Genomic DNA, 25,098 nt, shown 5'->3' on the forward strand with positions numbered 1-25,098 from the left:
TTTGTGTTTCCATTACCCCTAAATGACTGCTAATTGATTTGTTTTCCATTACCCCTAAATGACTGCTAATTGATTTGTGTTTCCATTACCCCTAAATGACTGCTAATTGTTTCTTCCAGGCTGACAGAAATGGGCCAAACTTTGCCACTGTTCACAAGAATACTGAGCAGATGATCAATGTAAGTAATGATATCTAAACGGTTGATTTGTTTCCCATACACTCAAGCGGGCAAAATTAAAACGACATCATTTCAACCAGACTCCAACCAGTTGTTTTTAAACTAGCATGAACTCGTTGTAATGCTGGGAAAGGCTCTGATATGTGTCTATGTTGGATACAACATTAAGCCTTCACTGGCATCCTTTATAAGAATAGCGGCCGTGTTAATGGAGCCTGCTGGTTGTTGAATGGGGATCTGAGAGGTCTGTGAAGGCCACATCTTCCTGTTCTCTTAAGACCTCAAAGGACTGGTTTCATTTACCGTCTGAGCATCACAGTCCATGTGACTTGGTTAAGTGGCTCTCTCTCCCTTTTTCTCTTTCCCTCTCTCTCCCTTTCTCTATCTTTCCCCTCTCTCTTAAACTTTATCTTTCCCCTTCACTCTCTCTTTATCTTTCCCCTCTCTCTCCTTTCTCTACTTTCTATCTTTCCCCTCTCTCTCCTTTCTCGATCTCTCTCCACTCTTTCCTGTTCTCTTAAGACCTCAAAGGACTCTCCCTCTCTCTCCCCTTTCTCTACTCACAGTCCCCTTTCTCTACTCTCTCTCCTCTCTCTCCCCTTTCTCTACTCTCTCTCCCTTTCTCTACTCTCTCTCTCTCTCTCTCCCTTTCTCTACTCTCTCTCCTCTCTCTCCCCTTTCTCTACTCTCTCCCCTTTCTCTACTCTCTCCCTTTCCCCTCTCCCCCTTCTCTCCTCTCTCCCTCCCTCTTTTCTCTTTCCCCTCTCTCTCTACTCTTTATCTTTCCTCTCTCTCTCCCCCTTTCTCTCCTCTCTCTCCCCTTTCTCTCCTCTCTCTCCCCTTTCTCTACTCTCTCCTCTCTCCCCTTTTCCCTCTCTCTCCTTTCCCCCCTTCTCCCCCTTTCCCCCTCTCTCTCCCTTTCTCTCCTCTCTCTCTCTCCTCTCTCTTTCTCTTCTCTCCCTCTCTCTACTCTTTATCTTTCCTCTCTCTCCCCCTTTCTCTGCTCTCTCTCTCTTTCTCCTCTTTCTCTGCTCTCTCTACTCTCTCTCTACTCTACTCTCTCTCGCGCTCTCCCCCTTTCTCTACTCTCTCTACTCTCTCTCCCCCCTTTCTCTACTCTCAACTCTCTCTCCCCTTTCTCTACTCTCTCTCTCTCTCCCTTTCTCTCTCTCCTCTCTCTCTCTCCTCTTTCTCTCTCCTCTCTCCCCTCTCTCTCCCCCTTTCTCTACTCTCTCGCTTGACTCTCTTCTCTCTCTCTACTCTCTTTCTCTACTCTCTCTTCTCTCTCTCTCTACTCTCTCTCCCCATCTGCCCCTCCTGTAGGTGACCTTCACCTCCCTGGATCTACTGCTTCACACGGAGGCTCTCCTCTCCACCATAGACTTCCTGTCTTCTGCCCTGTCCTCCGGCAGCCTGCCCCCCTCACCAGAGGAGCCTAAGCAGAAGTCTGAGGAGAGCAGCAGGGCCATCTCCGCCAAGTCAAGTAAACACACAATATACTTTACACAAGTACACAACACACACTGTACAGATTTACACACACACACAAACATACCGACGGGGACACACTATAAGCACACACACACTCAACAGCCTGCACACATCTTAGAAAGAAACTAGGCACAAGGTCAAGGAGAGGACGGCCTTTCTTCATCAAGTCAGTAGACATACTTTATACCAGCAAGATGTCATCGTTTTCCTCTTTCTGTTCAAACAGAATCAACTCATTCTGAGTGGTGAAGGTTAGGTGTTCGTTCTGAGTGGTGAAGGTTAGGTGTTCGTTCTGAGTGGTGAAGGTTAGGTGTTCGTTCTGAAAGGTTAGGTGTTCGTTCTGAGTGGTGAAGGTTAGGTGTTCGTTCTGAGTGGTGAAGGTTAGGTGTTCGTTCTGAGTGGTGAAGGTTAGGTGTTCGTTCTGAGTGGTGAAGGTTAGGTGTTCGTTCTGAGTGGTGAAGGTTGGGTGTTCGTTCTGAGCGGTGAAGGTTAGGTGTTCGTTCTGAGTGGTGAAGGTTAGGTGTTCGGAGTGGTGAAGGTTAGGTGTTCGTGTTGTTCGTTCTGAGTGGTGAAGGTTAGGTGTTCGTTCTGAGTGGTGAAGGTTAGGTGTTCGTTCTGAGTGGTGAAGGTTAGGTGTTCGTTCTGAGTGGTGAAGGTTAGGTGTTCGTTCTGAGTGGTGAAGGTTAGGTGTTCGTTCTGAGTGGTGAAGGTTAGGTGTTCGTTCTGAGTGGTGAAGGTTGGGTGTTCGTTCTGAGTGGTGAAGGTTAGGTGTTCTGAGTGGTGAAGGTTCTTCTGAGTGGTGAAGGTTAGGTGTTCATTCTGAGTGGTGAAGGTTAGGTGTTCGTTCTGAGTGGTGAAGGTTAGGTGTTCGTTCTGAGTGGTGAAGGTTAGGTGTTCGTTCTGAGTGGTGAAGGTTAGGTGTTCGTTCTGAGTGGTGAAGGTTAGGTGTTCGTTCTGAGTGGTGAAGGTTAGGTGTTCGTTCTGAGTGGTGAAGGTTAGGTGTTCGTTCTGAGTGGTGAAGGTTAGGTGTTCGTTCTGAGTGGTGAAGGTTAGGTGTTCGTTCTGAGTGGTGAAGGTTAGGTGTTCGTTCTGAGTGGTGAAGGTTAGGTGTTCGGTGGTGAAGGTTAGGTGTTCGTTCTGAGTGGTGAAGGTTAGGTGTTCGTTCTGAGTGGTGAAGGTTAGGTGTTCGTTCTGAGTGGTGAAGGTTAGGTGTTCGTTCTGAGTGGTGAAGGTTAGGTGTTCGTTCTGAGTGGTGAAGGTTAGGTGTTCGTTCTGAGCGGTGAAGGTTAGGTGTTCGTTCTGAGTGGTGAAGGTTAGGTGTTCGTTCTGAGTGGTGAAGGTTAGGTGTTCGTTCTGAGTGGTGAAGGTTAGGTGTTCGTTCTGAGTGGTGAAGGTTAGGTGTTCGTTCTGAGTGGTGAAGGTTAGGTGTTCGTTCTGAGTGGTGAAGGTTAGGTGTTCGTTCTGAGCGGTGAAGGTTAGGTGTTCGTTCTGAGCGGTGAAGGTTAGGTGTTCGTTCTGAGTGGTGAAGGTTAGGTCTATGGTTTGGGCGAAGGCTTAAAACCAAAATAATTCAAAAGGACAAGCTATTACCAATCAAGTATTCTCGTGATGCTAGAGCGTTGTGAACTGGGTAGTAGCTCAGAGGTCTGAGCAGCGGGATCTGGCTCCGAGCATCACCAGTTCACTGCCAGTGCTGGGTTATTGTTTAGAATTGGTTGAGGGTTGACGTTCTGGGACCTTTTCAAACGTCCGGGATCGGCGTCTATTTCCAGTGATCAGTCTGCTTTGTACACTCTACACACCTCATACAGTAGTCGTGTAAACACTACGGACGTGCACCACAGAGACAGCCCTTTATAAACATCATGAACACACATGTACTACATACACCGTGTACATACAGTACATTCAGAAAGTATTCATGTTCTGCACACACCATGTACATACAGTACATTCAGAAAGTATTCATGTACTACATACACCGTGTACATACAGTACATTCAGAAAGTATTCATGTACTACATACAGTACATTCAGAAAGTATTCATGTACTACATACAGTACATACAGTACATTCAGAAAGTATTCATGTTCTACATACAGTACATTCAGAAAGTATTCATGTACTACATACACCGTGTACATACAGTACATTCAGAAAGTATTCATGTACTACATACAGTACATTCAGAAAGTATTCATGTTCTACATACAGTACATTCAGAAAGTATTCATGTACTACATACAGTACATACAGTACATTCAGAAAGTATTCATGTTCTACATACAGTACATTCAGAAAGTATTCATGTACTACATACACCGTGTACATACAGTACATTCAGAAAGTATTCATGTACTACATACAGTACATTCAGAAAGTATTCATGTACTACATACAGCGTGTACTACATACAGTACATTCAGAAAGTATTCATGTACTACATACAGTATATTCAGAAAGTATTCATGTACTACATACAGTACATTCAGAAAGTATTCATGTACTACATACAGTACATTCAGAAAGTATTCATGTACTACATACACCGTGTACATACAGTACATTCAGAAAGTATTCATGTCCTACATACACCGTGTACATACAGTACATTCAGAAAGTATTCATGTACTACATACAGTACATTCAGAAAATGTTCATGTACTACATACAGCGTGTACATACAGTACATTCAGAAAGTATTCATGTACTACATACAGTACATTCAGAAAGTATTCATGTCCTACATACAGTACATTCAGAAAGTATTCATGTACTACATACAGTACATTCAGAAAGTATTCATGTTCTACATACAGTACATTCAGAAAGTATTCATGTACTACATACAGTACATTCAGAAAGTATTCATGTACTACATACAGTATATTCAGAAAGTATTCATGTACTACATACACCGTGTACATACAGTACATTCAGAAAGTATTCATGTACTACATACAGTACATTCAGAAAATGTTCATGTACTACATACAGCGTGTACTACATATAGTACATTCAGAAAGTATTCATGTACTACATACACTGTGTACATACAGTACATTCAGAAAGTATTCATGTACTACATACAGTACATTCAGAAAGTATTCATGTCCTACATACAGTACATTCAGAAAGTATTCATGTACTACATACAGTACATTCAGAAAGTATTCATGTTCTACATACAGTACATTCAGAAAGTATTCATGTACTACATATAGTACATTCAGAAAGTATTCGTACCCCTTGACTTTTTCCTCATTTTATTTACATTAAAGCCTCATTCTAAAATGGTTTAAATAGTTTTTTTCCCCTCATCAATCAACACACACTAGCCCATAATGATGAAGCTAAAACAGGTTTTTAGAATTGTGTGCAAATACGGAATATAAAATGTACATAAGTATTCAGACCCTTTACTAAGTACTTTGTTGAAGCACCTTTGGCAGTGGTTACAGCATCGAGTATGACTCTACAAGCCTGGCAGACCTGTATTTGGGGAGTTTCTCCCATTCTTCTCTACAGATCTGAGGTCCTGAGCGCTCTGGAGCAGGTTTTCATCAAGGATCTCCGTTCATCTTTCCTCGATCCTGACTAGTCTCCCAGTCCTTGCCGCTGAAAAACATCAACACAGCATGATGCTGCCACCACCATGCTTCACCGTAGGCATGTTTCCTACAGACGTGACGCTTGGCATTCAGGTCAAAGAGTTCAATCTTGGTTTCATCAGATCAGAGAATCTTGTTTCTCATGGCCTTGAGTCTTTAGGTGCCTTTTCTCAAACTCCCAGTTGGCTGTCATGTGCTTTTTACTGAGAAGTGGCTTCCATCTGGCCACTCTACCATAAGGGCCTGATTGGTGGACTGCCGCAGAGATGGTTGTCCTTCTGAAAGGTTCTCCCATCTCCATAGAGGAACTCTGGAGCTCTGTCAGTGACCATCAGGTTCTTGGTCACCTCCCTGACCAAGGCCCTTCTCCCCTGATTGCTCAGTTTGGCCAGGCGGCCAGCTCTAGGAAGAGTCTTGGTGGTTCCAAACGTCTTCCATTTAAGAATGATGGAGGCCACTGTGTTCTTGGGGACCTTCAATGCTGCAGAAATGTTTTGGTACCCTTCCCCAGATCTGTGCCTCGACACCATCCTGTCTCTGAGCTCTACGGACAATTCCTTCGACCTCATGGCTTGGTTTTTGCTCTGACATGCACTGTCAACTGTGGGACCTTATATAGACAGGTGTGTGTCCAAATCATATCCAATCAATTTAATTTACCACAGGTGGACTTCAATCAATTTATAGAAACATCTCAAATATGATCAATGGAAACAGGAAGCACATGAGCTCAATTTAGAGTCTCATACCAAAGGGTCTGAATACTTATGTAAATAAGTGATTTCTGTTTTTAATTTAGTCGTTATGGGGTATTGTGTGTAGATACATTTTAGAAAGAGGCTGTAACTTAACAAAATGTGTAAAAAGTTAATTGGTCCGAATACTTTCTGAATGTACATACATACACACCTGACCTCCAGCCTGCATCCTGTAGACTTGATCTTGCCCCATAAACAGACGAAAAACAGAGCAGTGGTTAGTAGATGAGATTAGAGCTCTCTTAGCCATGTCAAGTAAACACACACATCCTGCTAAAACATTGCCCACTTTCACACTCCGCCTCGACGTCTGCATACACTCCTCGGATAGGGATCACTGAGCTGTGTCAGCAGGTTAATCCGGTGACCTGGTTAAATGGCCAGTGGACCACTCCAAGTGGACTGTTGATGGTCATTGAATCCCCAGGTGGTGAGGGTAGGCAACAACCCGTCTGCCTTGCTGATCCTCAACACTGGGGCCCCTCAGGGGTGCATGCTTAGTCCCCTCCTATACTCCCTCGACTGTGTGGCTGAAACACAACTCCAACACCATCATTACGTTTGCTCATGACACAACAGTCGTTAGGTCTGATCACCGACAACGATGAGACGGCCAGTAGGGAGGTCAGAGACCTGGCAGTGTGATGCCAGGACAACAATCTCTCCCTCAATGTGAGCAAGACAAAGGAGATGATTGTGGACTACAGGAAAAGGAGGACTGAACGGGCGCCCATTAATATGTGTGGAGCGGTCGAGAGTTTCAAGTGCCTTTTTTTATATATATATATATATATATATATTTATTTATTTATTTATTTATTTATTTATTTATTTATTTATTTATTTATTTATTTTTTTTAAATATTATTTTTGTTTTTTTGGGGGGTTTCACGTGTTAGTAATGAAAACGTACCATTCATTTCATTAGATATAACAGATTCTGAACGCCTAAGGGGGCTATCTTACATGTCTCCTTTTGGTTGGTCAACCAATAGCGAAATCATCGTGTGACTTTCTGTCCGTTTCCATGACAGCGGCTCTAGGTTCTCCGTCGGACGGTGACGTCGTCGACCTGAAGGTGATGATGCGGCTGGGGGCGTTCAACGTCCTCGTGTGTGATCAGAACTGCAACATGGCTGACATCAAGATACAAGGTGCCGATATAGACAGAACCCTCAGGGGCCCGTTAAGAACTCAATGGCTACACAATGTTGTCTTTTATACAGTTACACTTATATTTGATTATAATCTAGGGCTTTCGTAAGCGATTTCTGCCAAGGTTTGTATATGATGAAAGTCCACAAAATATTTTTTTGGGCGGTGGGTTATTTAAGTGTCTTGTGCTTGTGTGGTTTGCTGTTGACCTTTTTCTGAATTGATGTTCGCATCAGATCAACATTTTATCTTGTTGTACAGGTTTCAATGGATCCCTCCTGATGCAAGGGCCTCAAACCCACATCTCCGCCCGCCTTCGGGATTTCATCGTCATTAATGTTGACCCAAAAAGTATTCACAAAAAGGTAAGTCACGAAGTTAAACCAGGAAAGATTTCAGTGACGGATGGAGATGCGACCATTCAACCCCGGTGAAATATTGCAGTTGAGTTTTACCTGCTAACGGTTTGGTTCTCCGTTGCAGGCCATCTCTATCGTAGGAGACGAGGTGTTTAGTTTCAGTATGAGTCTGACCCCCAAGGCGACAGAGGGAGCCGGCTACGCAGACACCTCCAAGACAGACGGGAAGGTCCAGCTCAACGTGGGCTGTGTCCAGGTCGTCTACCTCCACAAGTTTGGCATGTCTTTGTTGGTGAGTCTCAGCGTGGGTCCTGGAGTTGGTCATGTCTTTGTTGGTGAGTCTCAGCGTGGGTCCTGGAGTTGGTGAGTCTCAGCGTGGGTACTGGAGTTTGTCATGTCTTTGTTGGTGAGTCTCAGCGTGGGTTCTGGAGTTGGTCATGTCTTTGTTGGTGAGTCTCAGTGTGGGTACTGGAGTTGGTGAGTCTCAGCGTGGGTCCTGGAGTTTGTCATGTCTTTGCTGGTGTGTCTCAGCGTGGGTCCTGGAGTTTGTCATGTCTTTGCTGGTGAGTCTCAGCGTGGGTACTGGAGTTTGTCATGTCTTTGCTGGTGAGTCTCAGTGTGGGTACTGGAGTTTGTCAGGTCTTGAATATTTAAAACAGATTTTTGTATCTAAGTGTGCAGTCTCTCTTTCTTCAGTTCCTGTTTTTTTTTCAGGAATCCTGGTTGGGTGATTCCCAGTTCAGCGATACCTTACTAATTTCGGGAATCCTGGTTGGGTGATTCACAGTTCAGCGATACCTTACTAATTTCGGGAATCCTGGTTGGGTGATTCCCAGTTCAGAGATACCTTACTAATTTCGGGAATCCTGGTTGGGTGATTCCCAGTTCAGCGATACCTTACTAATTTCGGGAATCCTGGTTGGGTGATTCCCAGTTCAGCGATACCTTACTAATTTCGGGAATCCTGGTTGGGTGATTCCCAGTTCAGCGATACCTTACTAATTTCGGGAATCCTGGTTGGGTGATTCCCAGTTCAGCGATACCTTACTAATTTCAGGAATCATCCAACTGAGATTCCTGGGAAAACATGAGAATTTTCCGGAAGTTTAGCCGTCCTAGCTCGGTCTCCACTTTGATTCCTTCCTGGTGCCCTTTTTCGCTAATGAACTTCCCTCATCCATGTTTTCCGTCTCTTTAGAATTTCAGCAACAACTTCCAGACGGCCAAGGAGGCGGTGAGTGTGGCCACGGCCCAGGCAGCAGAGAAGGCGGCCTCCAGCATCAGGGACTTCGCCCAGAAGAGCTTCCGTCTCTCCATGGACATCAGGCTGAAGGCCCCTCTCATCGTCATCCCTCAGTCCTCCACCTCACACAATGCACTGGAGGTGGACCTGGGGCTCATCACCGTGGGCAACAGCTTCTCTCTACTTGCTGTGGAGGGATGTCCACTTCCTGCTGTCATTGACCACATGGACGTACAGCTCACACAGCTCAAACTGTCCAGGTCAGTGCATTCTGTTTAACACAGTCATCTTCTGCTTCATCAGATCAGAAAGCAAGGGTTTAATGCCTGGTCCCAGATCAGAAAGCAAGGGTGTAATGCCTGGTCCCAGATCAGATAGCAAGGGTTTAATGCCTGGTCCCAGTTTAGACAGCAAAGATTTAATGCCTGGTCCCAGATCAGATAGCAAGGGTTTAATGCCTGGTCCCAGTTTAGAAAGCAAAGATTTAATGCCTGGTCCCAGATCAGATAGCAAGGGTGTAATGCCTGGTCCCAGATCAGAAAGCAAGGGTTTAATGCCTGGTCCCAGATCAGAAAGCAAGGGCTTAATGCCTGGTCCCAGATCAGAAAGCAAAGATTTAATGCCTGGTCCCAGATCAGATAGCAAGGGTTTAATGCCTGGTCCCAGATCAGAAAGCAAGGGCTTAATGCCTGGTCCCAGATCAGAAAGCAAAGATTTAATGCCTGGTCCCAGATCAGATAGCAAGGGTTTAATGCCTGGTCCCAGATCAGAAAGCAAGGGCTTAATGCCTGGTCCCAGATCAGATAGCTAGGGCTTAATGCCTGGTCCCAGATCAGATAGCTAGGGTTTAATGCCTGGTCCCAGATCAGAAAGCAAGGGTTTAATGCCTGGTCCCAGATCAGAAAGCAAGGGCTTAATGCCTGGTCCCAGTTTAGAAAGCAAGGGTTTAATGCCTGGTCCCAGATCAGAAAGCAAGGGCTTAATGCCTGGTCCCAGATCAGAAAGCAAGGGCTTAATGCCTGGTCCTAGATCAGAAGGTAACGGTTTAATGCCTGGTCCCAGATCAGAAAGCAAGGGCTTAATGCCTGGTCCCAGATCAGAAGGTAACGGTTTAATGCCTGGTCCCAGATCAGAAGGTAACGGTTTAATGCCTGGTCCCAGATCAGAAAGCAAGGGTTTAATGCCTGGTCCCAGATCAGAAAGCAAGGGCTTAATGCCTGGTCCCAGATCAGAAAGCAAGGGTTTAATGCCTAGTCCCAGATCAGAAAGCAAGGGTGTAATGCCTGGTCCCAGATCAGAAAGCAAGGGCTTAATGCCTGGTCCCAGATCAGAAAGCAAGGGCTTAATGCCTGGTCCTAGATCAGATAGCAAGGGCTTAATGCCTGGTCCCAGATCAGATGGTAACGGTTTAATGCCTGGTCCCAGATCTGTATGAACGCTATCCAACTCCTCTGACTACCGTTAGTTGTTAGCGTTGATTCTCAAAGAACCGTCCGACCACCGTTAGTTGTTAGCGTTGATTCTCAAAGAACCGTCCGACAACCGTTAGTCCTCTTATAACATCGACCCGGCACAACCTGACGAGGACTGGCCAACCCTCAGAACCTGGTTCCCTCTCTAGGTTTCATCCTAGGTTCCTGCCTTTTCTAGGGAGTTTTTCCTAGCCACCGTTCCTCTACATCGCCATTGCTTGCTTTCTGTGGTTTCTGTATAAGCACAACTGCTGTTCTAAAAAGGGCTTCGTAAATAAATACATTTGATTGATTTGATTTGAGTTGTAAGACTTTGTTCTCAAAGAAACTGCTTGGTTCAATCGTGGTCTTACTGAATAGGCTCGGGCGCTATACTGTTTATACCGTATACTGGGCTGTTTTGAAATACCGACGGTATGAATTTCAATACCGTAAAAGAAATTCAGCGTGGCGCCGTAAAGCTCAAGGGGTTGCATTCTACGCCTCTGCTGGCCTGCTAAGTTAACTATCTGGCTCTCAGGTCTAGAGATAGATAGTGGCTACAGTACGATGGCCTGTTGGCTGTTGGCTACAGTAGGTCTGCTGGCTATGGCCTGCTGGCTACAGTACGGGCCTGTTGGCTACAGTAGATGGCCTGGCTGCTGGCTACAGTACGTGGCCTGTTGGCTACAGTACGTGGCCTGTTGGCTACAGTACGTGGCCTGCTGGCTACAGTACGTGGCCTGCTGGCTACAGTACGTGGCCTGTTGGCTACAGTACGTGGCCTGCTGGCTACAGTAGATGGCCTGCTGGCTACATGGCCTGTTGGCTACAGTAGGTGGTCCGCTGGCTACAGTAGTGGCCTGGCCTGTGGCTACAGCGTGGGCTACATGGCCTGTTGGCTACAGTACGTGGCCTGCTGGCTACAGTACGTGGCCTGCTGGCTACAGTGGCGTGGCCTGTTGGCTACAGTACGTGGCCTGCTGGCTACATGGCCTGTTGGCTACGTGGCCTGCCTGTTGGCCTGTTGGCTACAGTACCTGTGGCCTGCTGGGCTACAGTGGCCTGTTGGCTACGTGGCCTGTTGGCTACAGTACGTGGCCTGCTGGCTACATGGCCTGTTGGCTACAGTACGTGGCCTGTTGGCTACAGTACGTGGCCTGCTGGCTACATGGCCTGTTGGCTACAGTACGTGGCCTGCTGGCTACAGTACGTGGCCTGCTGGCTACAGTGGCCTGGGCTGCAGTGGCTGCTGGCTACAGTACGTGGCCTGTTGGCTACAGTACGGGCCTGCTGGCTACATGGCCCTGTTGGCTACACAGTACGTGGCCTGCTGGCTACGTGGGCCTGCTGGCTACATGGCCTGTTGGCTACAGTACGTGGCCTGTTGGCTACAGTGTGGCCTGTGGCCAGTGCTGGGCTACAGTGGCCTGCTGGCTACATGGCCTGTTGGCTACAGTACGTGGCCTGTTGGCTACAGTACGTGGCCTGCTGGCTACATGGCCTGTTGGCTACAGTGGCCTGGGCTACCGGCTGCTGGCTACAGTGGGCCTGTTGGCTACAGTACGTGGCCTGCTGGCTACAGTACCTGTGGCTACATGGCCTGTTGGCTACAGTAGATGGTCTGCTGGCTGTGGCTGGCCTGTTGGCTACAGTACGTGGCCTGCTGGCTGGCAGTACGTGGCCATCCCTGGGTTGTTACAGGAATGGTATGAAAGTCTGGATAGCACACTAATACTGTATACTGTAGCTAAATAAGCAAGTTGTCTAACTATCCTTGTCAGTAATTTAGCTTTCTCTGGAGGTATCAGAATTCACATGGAAAAGACTCTCAGCCCAGTACTGAGCTGCTGGAGCCTGTCAACCTGCTCCTAACAGTGAAGAGAAACCTGGCTGCAGCATGGTACCAGAAGATGGCCGCCGTGGAGGTAGAGGGGACCTCAAGCCCATGAAGGTAGGAGCTAACAGGAACCATGGAGGTAGAGGTGAAGACAGGAACCATAGAGGTAGACAGAGCCCATGAAGGTAGGAGATAACAGGAACCATAGAGGGAGACCTCAAGCCCATGAAGGTCGGAGATAACAGGAACCATAGAGGTAGACAGAGGCCATGAAGGTCGGAGATAACAGGAACCATGGAGGTAGACGGAGACCATGAAGGTAGGAGATAACAGGAACCATAGAGGTAGACAGAGACCATGAAGGTCGGAGATAACAGGAACCATAGAGGTAGACAGAGACCTGAAGGTAGGAGATAACAGCCCATGAAGGTAGGAGATAACAGGAACCATAGAGGTAACAGGACAGAGACCATGAAGGTAGGAGATAACAGGAACCATAGAGGTGGACAGAGACCATGAAGGTAGGAGATAACAGGAACCATAGAGGTGGACAGAGACCATGAAGGTAGGAAGGTAGATAACAGGAACCATAGAGGTAGACAGAGATGAAGGTAGGAGATAACAGGAACCATAGATAGAGGTGAGACAGAGACCATGAAGGTAGGAGATAACAGGAACCATAGCAACAGAGACCATGAAGGTAGGAGATAACAGGATAGCATAGAGGTAGAGGGAGACCTCAAGCCCATGAAGGTAGGAGATAACAGGAAGCATAGATTAGATTTAGCAACAATAGCCCATTAAGGTAGGAGCAACAGGAACCATAGAGGCTGGAGCAACCATGAAGGTTTAGCAACAAACCATTAGGCTAGACGGCAGACAACAGCATTAGGTTTAGCATAACAGGAACAATAGATTAGACCTTTAGCCAATAGAAGGTAGGAGATAACAGGAAGCATTTAGGTAACAAGACCTAAGGCAGCAACAATAAGGCATAAGGCTTTAGCAACAATAACCATAGGCTTTAGAACAAGACCATTAAGGTAGGAGATAACAGGAACCATTAGGAGAAACAGATACCATAGAGGTAGACAGAGACCATGAAGGTAGGAGATAGGCTTTAGCAACAATAGGTTAGGCTTTAGAACAATAGCATTAGGCATTAGCAACAATAGCATTAAGGTAGGAGATAACAGGAATAGCTAGGTAGATAGATCCTATAGTCTTCTGTCTGTCCTCAAGTTAATAGGAGACTCATGACTTATCAGCTGATAACATTAGCATTAGCATTAGACCATGAAGGTATGTCCTAACATGTCTCTTCAGGTTAACTAGTAGCCCATTAGTAACATTATAACAGAGAACCATTAGCTACAGAGACAAGCATTAGGTTAATAACAGGAATTAGAGGTGACATTAGAACCATGAAGGTTAGCATTAGTCTTTACAAAGCCTAAAGCTTGTGTTTGATCTTCAGGTTAACTAGTATTAGTGACATTAGCATTAGCAATCATTAGCATTAGCTATGCACCTCTCTGTGCTTGTGTCTCTTCAGGTTAACTAGTATTAGTGACATTAGCATTAGCAACCATTAGCCTCTAGCTACATCCTCTCTGTGCTTGTCTCTTCAGGTTAACTAGTATTAGATTTATAGTTTAACTGAAATTAGCATTAGCCACTAACTAACTCCTGACTTCTTCTTGCAGCCTGTCTCTTGTAAGGTTAAGCTACATTAGCTCTAGCCAGCTAAGATATCCTCTCTGTCGTCTTGTTCTCCCCAGGTTGCCCTGAGTCAGGAACCTAACAGTTCTGCTCTTGAGGATCCTGATGGAGAACATTGGAGAAGTTGCATTGGTCTGCAGCCAGACCAATGACTAAGCCCCGAAAATTGACAGCCCTGAATTACACAAGACCACGCTGATGCTCAAAACAGACTACGCCAAAGGTCAGAGGTCATTTACCTATAATGTATCGACTTGAGTCCCGAACATGTTAATTCTTCTGACCTAACAAAGTTGATTTCTAGTTCTCTCTAATGTCCTTCAGATGGTGTTGAGAACATTGTTTTGAACTTCCAGAACAAAGGTAGAAGAGGAACCCCTGGAAACCATGAAGTTTATCTTCAACATAGAGTCCCTGGGACTGGTCCTGTACAGCAATGACCCAAACAGGTACGTACCAATAGGTGATGTAGCCCAGCCTCATTAATTTTAGACTAAACAGGTTAGCTGTAGCCTTTGTGGTGATGTGGCCCAGTCACTCAGGTACTTTATGGGACATCAACGTAATGATGCTACCCAGTATGACTAAACAGGTGAACGTACCTATAGGTGATGTAGCCCAGTGAGCTTCACCGCTGTCTAAACAGGTCGTATGCTAGTGATGCAACATTAGCATTAGCCAGCTCCATCAGGTACTGTCTGTCCTCGAGTTATTTTGCCCAGTTAGTTCAATAGCATTAAACAGCTACCATCCTATACATAGGTTGTAGTCCCAGTCTATTTTGAGTTCTAATGACCCTAAACATGTACGTATCTATAGGTGAAGCAGTTTGTCTCACTAAACAGGTCTATTACATAGGTGATGTAAAACAAAAATGGCTGAACTGTGTCTAGCCCAGCTCCTCACCAATGTCTAATGCTCCTAAACAAACTGTAACGTACTGAGGTGATTAGCCCAGTCTCACAAATGACTAAATGTTGTGCTGATGTAGCCCAGCCTCACTGTTGTGCTCCTAAACAGGTTAACTAGTATTTTGATACAAGTAGCCCAGTCTCACTAAACATAATTTTATTTATAGGTGACGTAGCCCAGCCTCAGTTCTTCATGCTAAACTAAACAGGTACGTACCTATAGGTGATGTAGCCCAGTCTCAGTTCTAATGACCCTAAACAGGTACGTATCTATAGGTGATGTAGCCCAGTCATTCAATTAGCAAGATGTTCCTATCACGAACATGATGTGAACGCCAAAAGCAATCTATAGCATTAGACAAAGCAACAGCCTCAACAATAGCATTAGGCAAAAGCAACAATAGCATGCTCTAGCATTAAAAAGGTACAATATCTATTAGGTTGAGCAACAATAGCCCAGTCTCAATTCTAATGTCTCCTGTCTATCCTCAGGCATGTATCTTATCAGGTGATGTAGCCCTCAGTCTCAGTACGTAACTATAGGTGATTAGCTTCAGCCTCACTGTCCTGTGTGACTCCTAAACAGGTAACGTATCTATTAGGTGATGTAGCCCAGTCTCACTAAACAGGTTAGCTATAGGTGATGTAGCCCAGTGCTGTCTCTAAACAGGTTAACGTATTATAGGTGATGTAGCCCATCTCAGTTCTAATGCTCCTAAACAGGTACGTATCTATAGGTGATGTGCCCAGTCTCACAAACAGGTTAACGTATCTATAGTGATGTAGCCCAGTCTCAGTTCTAATGCTCCTAAACAGGTACGTATCCTATAGGTGATGTAGCCCAGTCTCAGTCTAAACAGGTACGTAGGATCTATAGGTGATGTAGCCCAGCCTCAGTTCTAATGACCTAAACAGGTACGTACCTATAGGTGATGTAGCCCAGTCTCACTAAACAGGTACGTACCTATAGGTGATGTAGCCCAGTCTTCAATGACTTCTAAACAGGCGTTTCTGTATCTAGGTGTTGAAACACGGTGTATCTGGTGATGTAGCCCAGTCTCACTAAACAGGAACCCTGGAAACCATAGGTGATGTAGCCCAGCCTGGTTCTAATGCTCTAAACAGGTACGTACCTATAGGTGATGTAGCCCAGCCTCAGTCAATGTCCCTAAACAGGTACGTACCTATAGGTGATGTAGCCCAGTCTCACTAAACAGGTACGTATCTATAGGTGATGTAGCCCAGTCTCAGTTCTAATGACCCTAAACAGGTACGTATCTATAGGTGATGTAGCCCAGTCTCACTAAACAGGTACGTATCTATAGGTGATGTAGCCCAGTCTCAGTTCTAATGACCCTAAACAGGTACGTACCTATAGGTGATGTAGCCCAGTCTCAGTTCTAATGACCCTAAACAGGTACGTACCTATAGGTGATGTAGCCCAGTCTCAGTTCTAATGCTCCTAAACAGGTACGTACCTATAGGTGATGTAGCCCAGTCTCACTAAACAGGTACGTATCTATAGGTGATGTAGCCCAGTCTCAGTTCTAATGACCCTAAACAGGTACGTACCTATAGGTGATGTAGCCCAGTCTCACTAAACAGGTACGTATCTATAGGTGATGTAGCCCGGTCTCAGTACTAATGCTCTTGGTACGTCTTAAACAGGCGTCAAGTTAATGACAGTCATTTACTCTTAATGTCCTCTCTGCTCTCCAAGCCCTGGATAATTACACAAAGTCATGATTAGGGTGAAGAGTTTGAACATTTACCAAACACCAGTCATTTACTGTCCAAAATGACTCTGCGGTAATGACCTTGTTATGACTCTAGGTAGTTCCCCCAGTGGTCTGCTGATTGGTTCATGGACAGATTGTATGTCTTTGTTTCCCCGTTTCCAAGGTATCGGCTGTGTCTCAACACCAGGAGAGGCTGTGTCTGGGCGAGTTGACCTTTCACCTGATGAAGGCTTCAGGGAAGATGTTTAATAACGGGTCCATGGAGGTCTCTACCATCCTCACAGCCTGCACCCTGGACGACATGAGGACAGGGGTACAGAGAGTTACCTATAGGTGAGTCTCGCTCCGCCAGACGTCACACCATGTTGTCGTTGGGAGAGTCACTCTGGGGTGGAAGCTACCTCAGGTTAAAATACTGAATTATACTGCTGGGTTGTTTCTGGACAGTACCAGTCAGTCTCAATACTACTGGGTTGTGTTCTGTACCAGTCGGGTCGGTCTCAATACTACTGGGTTGTGTTCTGGACAGTACCAGTCGGTCTCAATACTACTGGGTTGTGTTCTGACCAGTACCAGGTCAGTCTCAATACTACTGGGTTGTGTTCTGGACAGTACCAGGGTTGATGTCGGTCTCAATACTACTGGGTTGTGTTCTGGACAGTACCAGTCGGTCTCAATACTACTGGGTTGTGTTCTGGACAGTACCAGTCGTTCTCAATACTACTGGGTTGTGTTCTGGACAGTACCAGTCGGTCTCAATACTACTGGGTTGTGTTCTGGACAGTACCAGTCGGTCTCAATACTACTGGGTTGTGTTCTGGACAGTACCAGTCTGTTGTGTTCTGGACAGTACCAGTGTCAATACTACTGGGTTGTGTTCTGGACAGTACCAGTCGGTCTCAATACTACTGGGTTGTGTTCTGGACAGTACCAGTCGGGTCGGTCTCAATACTACTGGGTTGTGTTCTGGACAGTACCAGTCGGTCTCAATACTACTGGGTTGTGTTCTGTACCAGTCGGGTCGGTCTCAATACTACTGGGTTGTGTTCTGGACAGTACCAGTCGGATCGATCTCAATACTACTGGGTTGTGTTCTGTACAGTACCAGTCGGATCACTCAATACTACTGGGTTATGTTCTGTACCAGTCTCGATCTCAATACTACTGGGTTATGTTCTGTATAGTACCAGTTGGGTCGGTCTCAATGATTGTTGTATTGATTGATTGTGATATGTAACCTCACGTTTGCCCAAACCCCCTCAGGATGCTGGGTAAGCGTGACGAGGCGAGCGAGGAAGCCATGATAGACGTGGCGTACACGCAGAGCGCCGGCGAGCGCCAGGTGGTGGCGGTGGTACAGAAGCTCTATCTGTGCGCCAGCGTTGAGTTTCTCATGGCAGTGGCAGACTTCTTCATCCAGGCCCTGCCCCAGAGCTCTGCCCAGGACGTGCCCACTAACACCAAGCTAGCCCTGCCAGGCCTGGCCAAGACCTCCCAGCTACCCCTCAAACAGCTGGCCGAGCTTCGGGATAGAGCCAACACTGACCCCAGAACAGGTAAGGGGAGAGGGTGGGGGAGATAAATGACAACCAGAAAACTATACAGCCGTTCAATGCTCATAGGATTTCCTTTTGGTGTGGAGTGATGGTATTGTGTAGTGATGGCTACAGTGTTTTGGTGTGGAGTGATGGCTACAGTGTGTTGGTGTGGAGTGATGGTATTGTGATGGCTACAGTGTGTTGGTGTGGAGTGATGGTATTGTGATGGCTACAATGTTTTGGTGTGGAGTGTTATTGTGATGGTACAGTGTGTTGGTGATGGCTACAGTGTGTTGGTGTGGAGTGATGGTGATTGTGTTGGTATTGTGATGGCTACAGTGTGTTGGTGTGGAGTGATGGTATTGTGATGGCTACAGTGTGTTGGTGTGGAGTGATGGTATTGTGATGGCTACAGTGTTTTGGTGTGGAGTGATGGTATTGTGATGGCTACAGTGTGTTGGTGTGGAGTGATGGTGTTGTGATGATGCTACAGTGTGTTGGTGTGGAGTGATGGTATTGTGATGGCTACAGTGTGATGGTGTGGAGTGATGCCTGCACTGGTGGCTGGTACAGTGTTGGTGTGTGATGGTATTGTGATGGCTACAGTGTGGTGTGGAGTGATGGTGTTGTGTAGTGATGGCTACAGTGTTTGGTGTGGAGTGATGGTTGTGATGGCTCAAACAGCTGGGTGTTGGTGGAGGATGGCTACAGTGTGGGTGTGGAGTGATGGTACCAGTGTGATGGCTACAATGTGTTGCTGGTGTGGAGTGATGGTATTGTGATGGCTACAGTGTTTTGGTGTGGAGTGATGGTATTGTGATGGCTACAGTGTTGTGGTGTGGAGGAGGTGTGGCTACAGTGTGGTGTGATGGTATTGTGATGGCTACAGTGTTTTGGTGTGGAGTGATGGTATTGTGATGGCTACAGTGTGTTGGTGTGGAGTGATGTGTGGCTTGTGATGGTATTGTGATGGCTACAGTGTGTTGGTGTGGAGTGATGGTATTGTGATGGCTACAGTGTTTTGGTGTGGAGTGATGGTGTTGTGATGGCTACAGTGTTTTGGTGTGGAGTGATGGTATTGTGATGGCTACAGTGTGTTGGTGTGGAGTGATGGTATTGTGATGGCTACAGTGTGTGGTGTGGAGTGATGGTACAGTGTGTTGGTGTATTGTGATGGCTACAGTGTTGGTGTGGAGTGATGGTTGTATTGTGATGGCTACAGTGTGATGGTGTGGAGTGATGGTATTGTGATGGCTACAGTGTGTTGGTATTGTGGGCTAGTGTGGGTGTGATGGCTACACAGTGTTTTGGTGTGGAGTGATGGTAGTGATGTGATGGCTACAGTGTGTTGGTGTGGAGTGATGGTGTGATTGTGATGGCTACAGTGTTTTGGTGTGGGATGGCTACAGTGTGTTGGTGTGGAGTGATGGTATTGTGATGGCTACAGTGTGTTGGTAGTGATGGTATTGTGATGGCTACAGTGTTTTGGTGTGGAGTGATGGTATTGTGATGGCTACAGTGTGTTGGTGTGGAGTGATGGTGACAACCAGTGATGGCTATGTGTTGGTGTGGAGTGATGGTATTGTGATGGCTACAGTGTGTTGGTGTGGAGTGGTGTGTATTGTGATGGCTACAGTGTGTTGGTGTGGAGTGATGGTATTGTGATGGCTACAGTGTGTTGGTGTGGAGTGATGGTATTGTGATGGCTACAGTGTGTTGGTGTGGAGTGATGGTATTGTGATGGCTACAGTGTGTTGGTGTGGAGTGATGGTATTGTGATGGCTACAGTGTTTTGGTGTGGAGTGATGGTATTGTGATGGCTACAGTGTGTTGGTGTGGAGTGATGGTATTGTGATGGCTACAGTGTGTTGGTGTGGAGTGATGGTATTGTGATGGCTACAGTGTGTTGGTGTGGAGTGATGGTATTGTGATGGCTACAGTGTGTTGGTGTGGAGTGATGGTATTGTGATGGCTACAGTGTGTTGGTGTGGAGTGATGGTATTGTGATGGCTACAGTGTGTTGGTGTGGAGTGATGGTATTGTGATGGCTACAGTGTGTTGGTGTGGAGTGATGGTATTGTGATGGCTACAGTGTGTTGGTGTGGAGTGATGGTATTGTGATGGCTACAGTGTGTTGGTGTGGAGTGATGGTATTGTGATGGCTACAGTGTGTTGGTGTGGAGTGATGGTATTGTGATGGCTACAGTGTGTTGGTGTGGAGTGATGGTATTGTGATGGCTACAGTGTGTTGGTATTGTGATGGCTACAGTGTGTTGGTGTGGAGTGATGGTATTGTGATGGCTACAGTGTGTTGGTGTGGAGTGATGGTATTGTGATGGCTACAGTGTGTTGGTGTGGAGTGATGGTATTGTGATGGCTACAATGTGTTGGTGTGGAGTGATGGTATTGTGATGGCTACAGTGTGTTGGTGTGGGCTAGTGATGGTATTGTGATGGCTACAGTGTGTGGCTGGTGGTGGAGTGATGGTATTGTGATGGCTACAGTGTGTTGGTGTGGAGTGATGGTATTGTGATGGCTACAGTGTGTTGGTGTGGAGTGATGGTATTGTGATGGCTACAGTGTGTTGGTGTGGAGTGATGGTATTGTGATGGCTACAGTGTGTTGGTGTGGAGTGATGGTATTGTGATGGCTACAGTGTGTTGGTGTGGAGTGATGGTATTGTGATGGCTACAGTGTGTTGGTGTGGAGTGATGGTATTGTGATGGCTACAGTGTGTGGTGGTGTGGAGTGATGGTATTGTGATGGCTACAGTGTGATGGTGTGGAGTGATGGTATTGTGATGGCTACAGTGTGTTGGTGTGGAGTGATGGTGTGGTTGTGATGGCTACAGTGTGATGGTGTGGAGTGATGGTATTGTGATGGCTACAGTGTGTTGGTGTGGAGTGATGTATTGTGATGGCTACAGTGTGTTGGTGTGGAGTGATGGTATTGTGATGGCTACAGTGTGTTGGTGTGGAGTGATGGTATTGTGATGGCTACAGTGTGTGGTGTGGAGTGATGGTATTGTGATGGCTACAGTGTGTTGGTGTGGAGTGATGGTATTGTGATGGCTACAGTGTGTTGGTGTGGAGTGATGGTATTGTGATGGCTACAGTGTGATGGTGTGGAGTGATGGTATTGTGATGGCTACAGTGTGATGGTGTGGAGTGATGGTATTGTGATGGCTACAGTGTGTTGGTGTGGAGTGATGGTATTGTGATGGCTACAGTGTGATGGTATTGTGATGGCTACAGTGTGATGGTGTGGAGTGATGGTATTGTGATGGCTACAGTGTGATGGTGTGGAGTGATGGTATTGTGATGGCTACAGTGTGATGGTGTGGAGTGATGGTATTGTGATGGCTACAGTGTGATGGTGTGGAGTGATGGTATTGTGATGGCTACAGTGTGATTGGTGTGGAGTGATGGTATTGTGATGGCTACAGTGTGATGGTGTGGAGTGATGGTATTGTGATGGCTACAGTGTGATGGTGTGTGATGGTATTGTGATGGCTATGGCTACTACAGTGTGATGGTGTGGAGTGATGGTATTGTGATGGCTACAGTGTGATGGTGTGGAGTGATGGTATTGTGATGGCTACAGTGTGATGGTGTGGAGTGATGGTATTGTGATGGCTACAGTGTGATGGTGTGGAGTGATGGTATTGTGATGGCTACAGTGTGATGGTGTGGGAGTGATGGTATTGTGATGGCTACAGTGTGATGGTGTGGAGTGATGGTATTGTGATGGCTACAGTGTGATGGTGTGGAGTGATGGTATTGTGATGGCTGTGTGTTGGTGTGGAGTGATGGTATTGTGATGGCTACAGTGTGATGGTGTGGAGTGATGGTATTGTGATGGCTACAGTGTGATGGTGTGGAGTGATGGTATTGTACATTGTGTTTTCATTACCTTTTCTATATTCTTGGTTCAGTTTCATACCTGACAGATGGTGGGTATCCTCTCCCTCTATGTTATGTTTGGTGGGGTGATGTTTCTCCTCTCCCTCTCTCTCTGCCCTCCATGCCAAATATCATTCTGTTTGGTGGTGGTGGTGATGTTTCCGACCATACCCAATATTAGATGTGTTTGGTGGTGGGGTGATGTTTCTCCTCCTCCTCTCTCCCTCTCTCTACCCTCCATACCCAATATTAGGATGTGTTTGGTGGTGGGGTGATGTTTCTCCCCTCTCTCTCTCTCTACCCTCCATACCCAATATTAGGATGTGGTGAGGTGGTGATGTTTCTCCCCTCTCTCTCTCTACCCTCCATACCCAATATTAGGATATGTTTGGTGGTGGGGTGATGTTTCTCCCCTCTCTCTCTCTCTACCCTCCATACCCAATATTAGGATGTGTTTGGTGGTGGGGTGATGTTTCTCCTCTCTCTCTCTCTACCCTCCATACCCTATTAGGATGTGTTTGGTGGTGGGGGTGATGTTTCTCCCCCTCTCTCTCTCTACCCTCCATACCCAATATTAGGATGTGTTTGGTGGTGGGGTGATGTTTCTCCCCCTCTCTCTCTACCCTCCATACCCAATATTAGGATGTGTTTGGTGGTGGGGTGATGTTTCTCCTCTCTCTCTCTCTACCCTCCATACCCAATATTAGGATGTGTTTGGTGGTGGGGTGATGTTTCCCTCCATATACCCAATATTAGGATGTGTTTGGTGGTGGGGTGATGTTTCTCCTCTCCCTCCACACCCAATATTAGGATGTGTTTGGTGGTGGGGTGATGTTTCTCCTCTCTCTCTCTCTACCCTCCATACCCAATATTAGGATATGTTTGGTGGTGGGGGTGATGTTTCTCCTCTCTCTCTCTCTACCCTCCATACCCAATATTAGGATATGTTTGGTGGTGGGGTGATGTTTCTCCTCTCCCTCTACCCTCCATACCCAATATTAGGATGTGTTTGGTGGTGGGGTGATGTTTCTCCTCTCCTCTCTCTACCCTCCATACCCAATATTAGGATGTGTTTGGTGGTGGGGTGATGTTTCTCCTCTCCCTCTCTCTCTACCCTCCATACCCAATATTAGGATGTGTTTGGTGGTGGGGTGATGTTTCTCCTCTCCTCTCTCTCTGGTACCCAATATTAGGATGTGTTGGTGGTGGGGTGATGTTTCCATCCATACCCAATATTAGGATGTGTTTGGTGGTGGGGTGATGTTTCTCCCCTCTCTCTCTCTCTACCCTCCATACCCAATATTAGGATGTGTTTGGAGGTGGGGTGATGTTTCTTCTCTCTCTCTCTACCCTCCATACCCAATATTACGATGTGTTTGGTGGTGGGGTGATGTTTCTCCTCTCTCTCTCTCTCTACCCTCCATACCCAATATTAGGATGTTTGGTGGTGGGGTGATGTTTCTCCTCTCTCTCTACCCTCCATACCCAATATTAGGATATGTTCGGAGGTGGGGTGATGTTTCTCCTCTCTCCCCCAGGCTCCAGTCCCAGGACCAAGCTGCGTGCCGTCATCCTAGACCCAGAGGTGGTGTTTGTGGCGAACCTGATGAGAGCCGACGCTCCGGCACTGGTAGCCTCCTTCCAATGTGACTTCAGTCTGATGCTAGAGCCTGGGGGAGGGCCCCCTGGGGGAGGGCCCCCCCCTGGGGGAGGGCCCCCTGGGGGAAGGCCCCCTGGGGGACAAAGCATGACGGCCAACCTCAGAGAGCTCAAAGTTCTGGCCTGTCCCTTCATCAGGACCAATGAGACCAAGGTGGTCACCACGGTGAGCATAAAATAGCTTTTAATAGACGTTTTTTGGAGACCTTCTACACTGCGTCTAATGTCACTACTGTTATATAAGCTGTTATATAAGCATGATTCAAAGCTATTTCCTATTGCGTTTTTTAATACGTTTTCCTTGAAAGTATATTTGAATTGAATCCAACTCCCTAAATGCTTCTTTCTCATTGGTCTACAGGTGCTACGTCCGTGTTCTGTCTTCCTGGAAACCAAAACCCGCCCCAACCAACCCCTTTCCGGCCGTGTGTCTGTGGAGGAAGTCATTATCAAAGTAGGTTTCATGCCTTCTTTGTCAAGTTAGTTTGGTTAAAAAAAAGTTATGGCAGGGTGTACCAATGTGCTCTGAGTAGGAGGTCTTCACGGGCCCAATGGACCTGGGGCTTTCCCACCCGGACTGTATTTGCATAAATAATACACATTTATTTATAATGGACTAATAGCTGCCATAGCTAGGTTATTTATCATCAAATATGATTACGTAATACTTGGCATGGACTGCATCAAACCAGGAGGAGAAGTTAACGTTAGCTTCGCTAGGCTAACTGAGGCAGCAGCATCAATGCAGGACGAGGCAGCATCAATGCAGGACGAGAAGTTAACGTTAGCTTAGCTAGGCTAACTGAGGCGGCATCAAACCAGGATGAGAAGTTAACGTTAGCTTAGCTAGGCTAACTGAGGCGGCATCAAACCGTGGAAAAGTTAAGCTAGGCTAACTGAGGCGTGAGAAGTTAACGCTGCTAGGCTAACTGAGGCGGCATCAAACCAGGACGAGAAGTTAACGTTAGCTTAGCTAGGCTAACTGAGGCGCGCTAGAGTGTGTTGGTATTAGCTAGGCTGAGGCGGCATCAAACCGGGAAAAGAAGTTGACGTGGGTCGCTGTAGCTGTTGACTCTGGGTCACTGAGAGACCCGTGAACCGTGATGAGACCTGTGACATTATTTTGAGTTCTGGATCCGGGCCCTCTCAGGTATTCGGGTACAGATGGATCCATGAACACCTCTGGCTCTGAGAGCTCGGAGTGAGAAATGGTTTGAATTATTGAACCGCCTCATGCACTGAGAGGCTACTTCTTAACATAGACATCAATCAAGATCGTCATTGCGACGAGATTTTCAATTGATCATCACAAATCCCGCTGACTTCCCCGTATGAATAAAGGATAAATAAATCCCCGACACGCTCTTCCCTTCCCTCTCTCAGATCTCCCCTGTCATCCTGAACACAGTGATGACCATCACGGCAGCCATGACGGCGAAACCCAAAGACGAGGCAGCAGAGGAGGAGAAGACTGAGGTCGGCAACCTGTGGTCCACCATGAACATCTACGCCTGCAGGGTTCCTGGGAGTGGACTCTGA

At 46.6% G+C, this 25,098-nt stretch overlaps 3 protein-coding genes across 3 annotated transcripts in view; all 3 read left to right on the forward strand.

Moving 5' to 3' along the window:
* Nucleotides 1–25,098, forward strand: part of LOC135532928 (intermembrane lipid transfer protein VPS13C-like) — a 69,977-nt gene that overhangs the window by 35,819 nt on the left and 9,060 nt on the right. The window lies entirely within an intron of this gene.
* On the forward strand, nt 119–12,843 carry LOC135532929 (intermembrane lipid transfer protein VPS13C-like). The gene is made up of 8 exons (XM_064960360.1): nt 119–179; nt 1,503–1,662; nt 7,075–7,194; nt 7,457–7,560; nt 7,679–7,846; nt 8,753–9,057; nt 12,060–12,176; nt 12,815–12,843. Exons 1-7 carry the CDS (start codon nt 171–173, stop codon nt 12,121–12,123), a joined length of 930 nt encoding a protein of 309 aa, XP_064816432.1. The 5' UTR covers nt 119–170; the 3' UTR covers nt 12,124–12,176; nt 12,815–12,843.
* LOC135532926 (intermembrane lipid transfer protein VPS13C-like) lies at nt 12,149–25,098 on the forward strand. Its single transcript, XM_064960357.1, has 7 exons — nt 12,149–12,202; nt 16,624–16,793; nt 17,724–18,016; nt 23,439–23,593; nt 23,639–23,725; nt 23,921–24,013; nt 24,943–25,098. The coding sequence occupies exons 1-7, from the start codon at nt 12,149–12,151 to the stop codon at nt 25,096–25,098; spliced, it is 1,008 nt and encodes a 335-aa protein (XP_064816429.1).

This window comes from Oncorhynchus masou, unplaced genomic scaffold (genome assembly GCF_036934945.1).
Source record: "Oncorhynchus masou masou isolate Uvic2021 unplaced genomic scaffold, UVic_Omas_1.1 unplaced_scaffold_2118, whole genome shotgun sequence".
In the NCBI taxonomy this organism is placed as follows: Eukaryota; Metazoa; Chordata; class Actinopteri; order Salmoniformes; family Salmonidae; genus Oncorhynchus; species Oncorhynchus masou.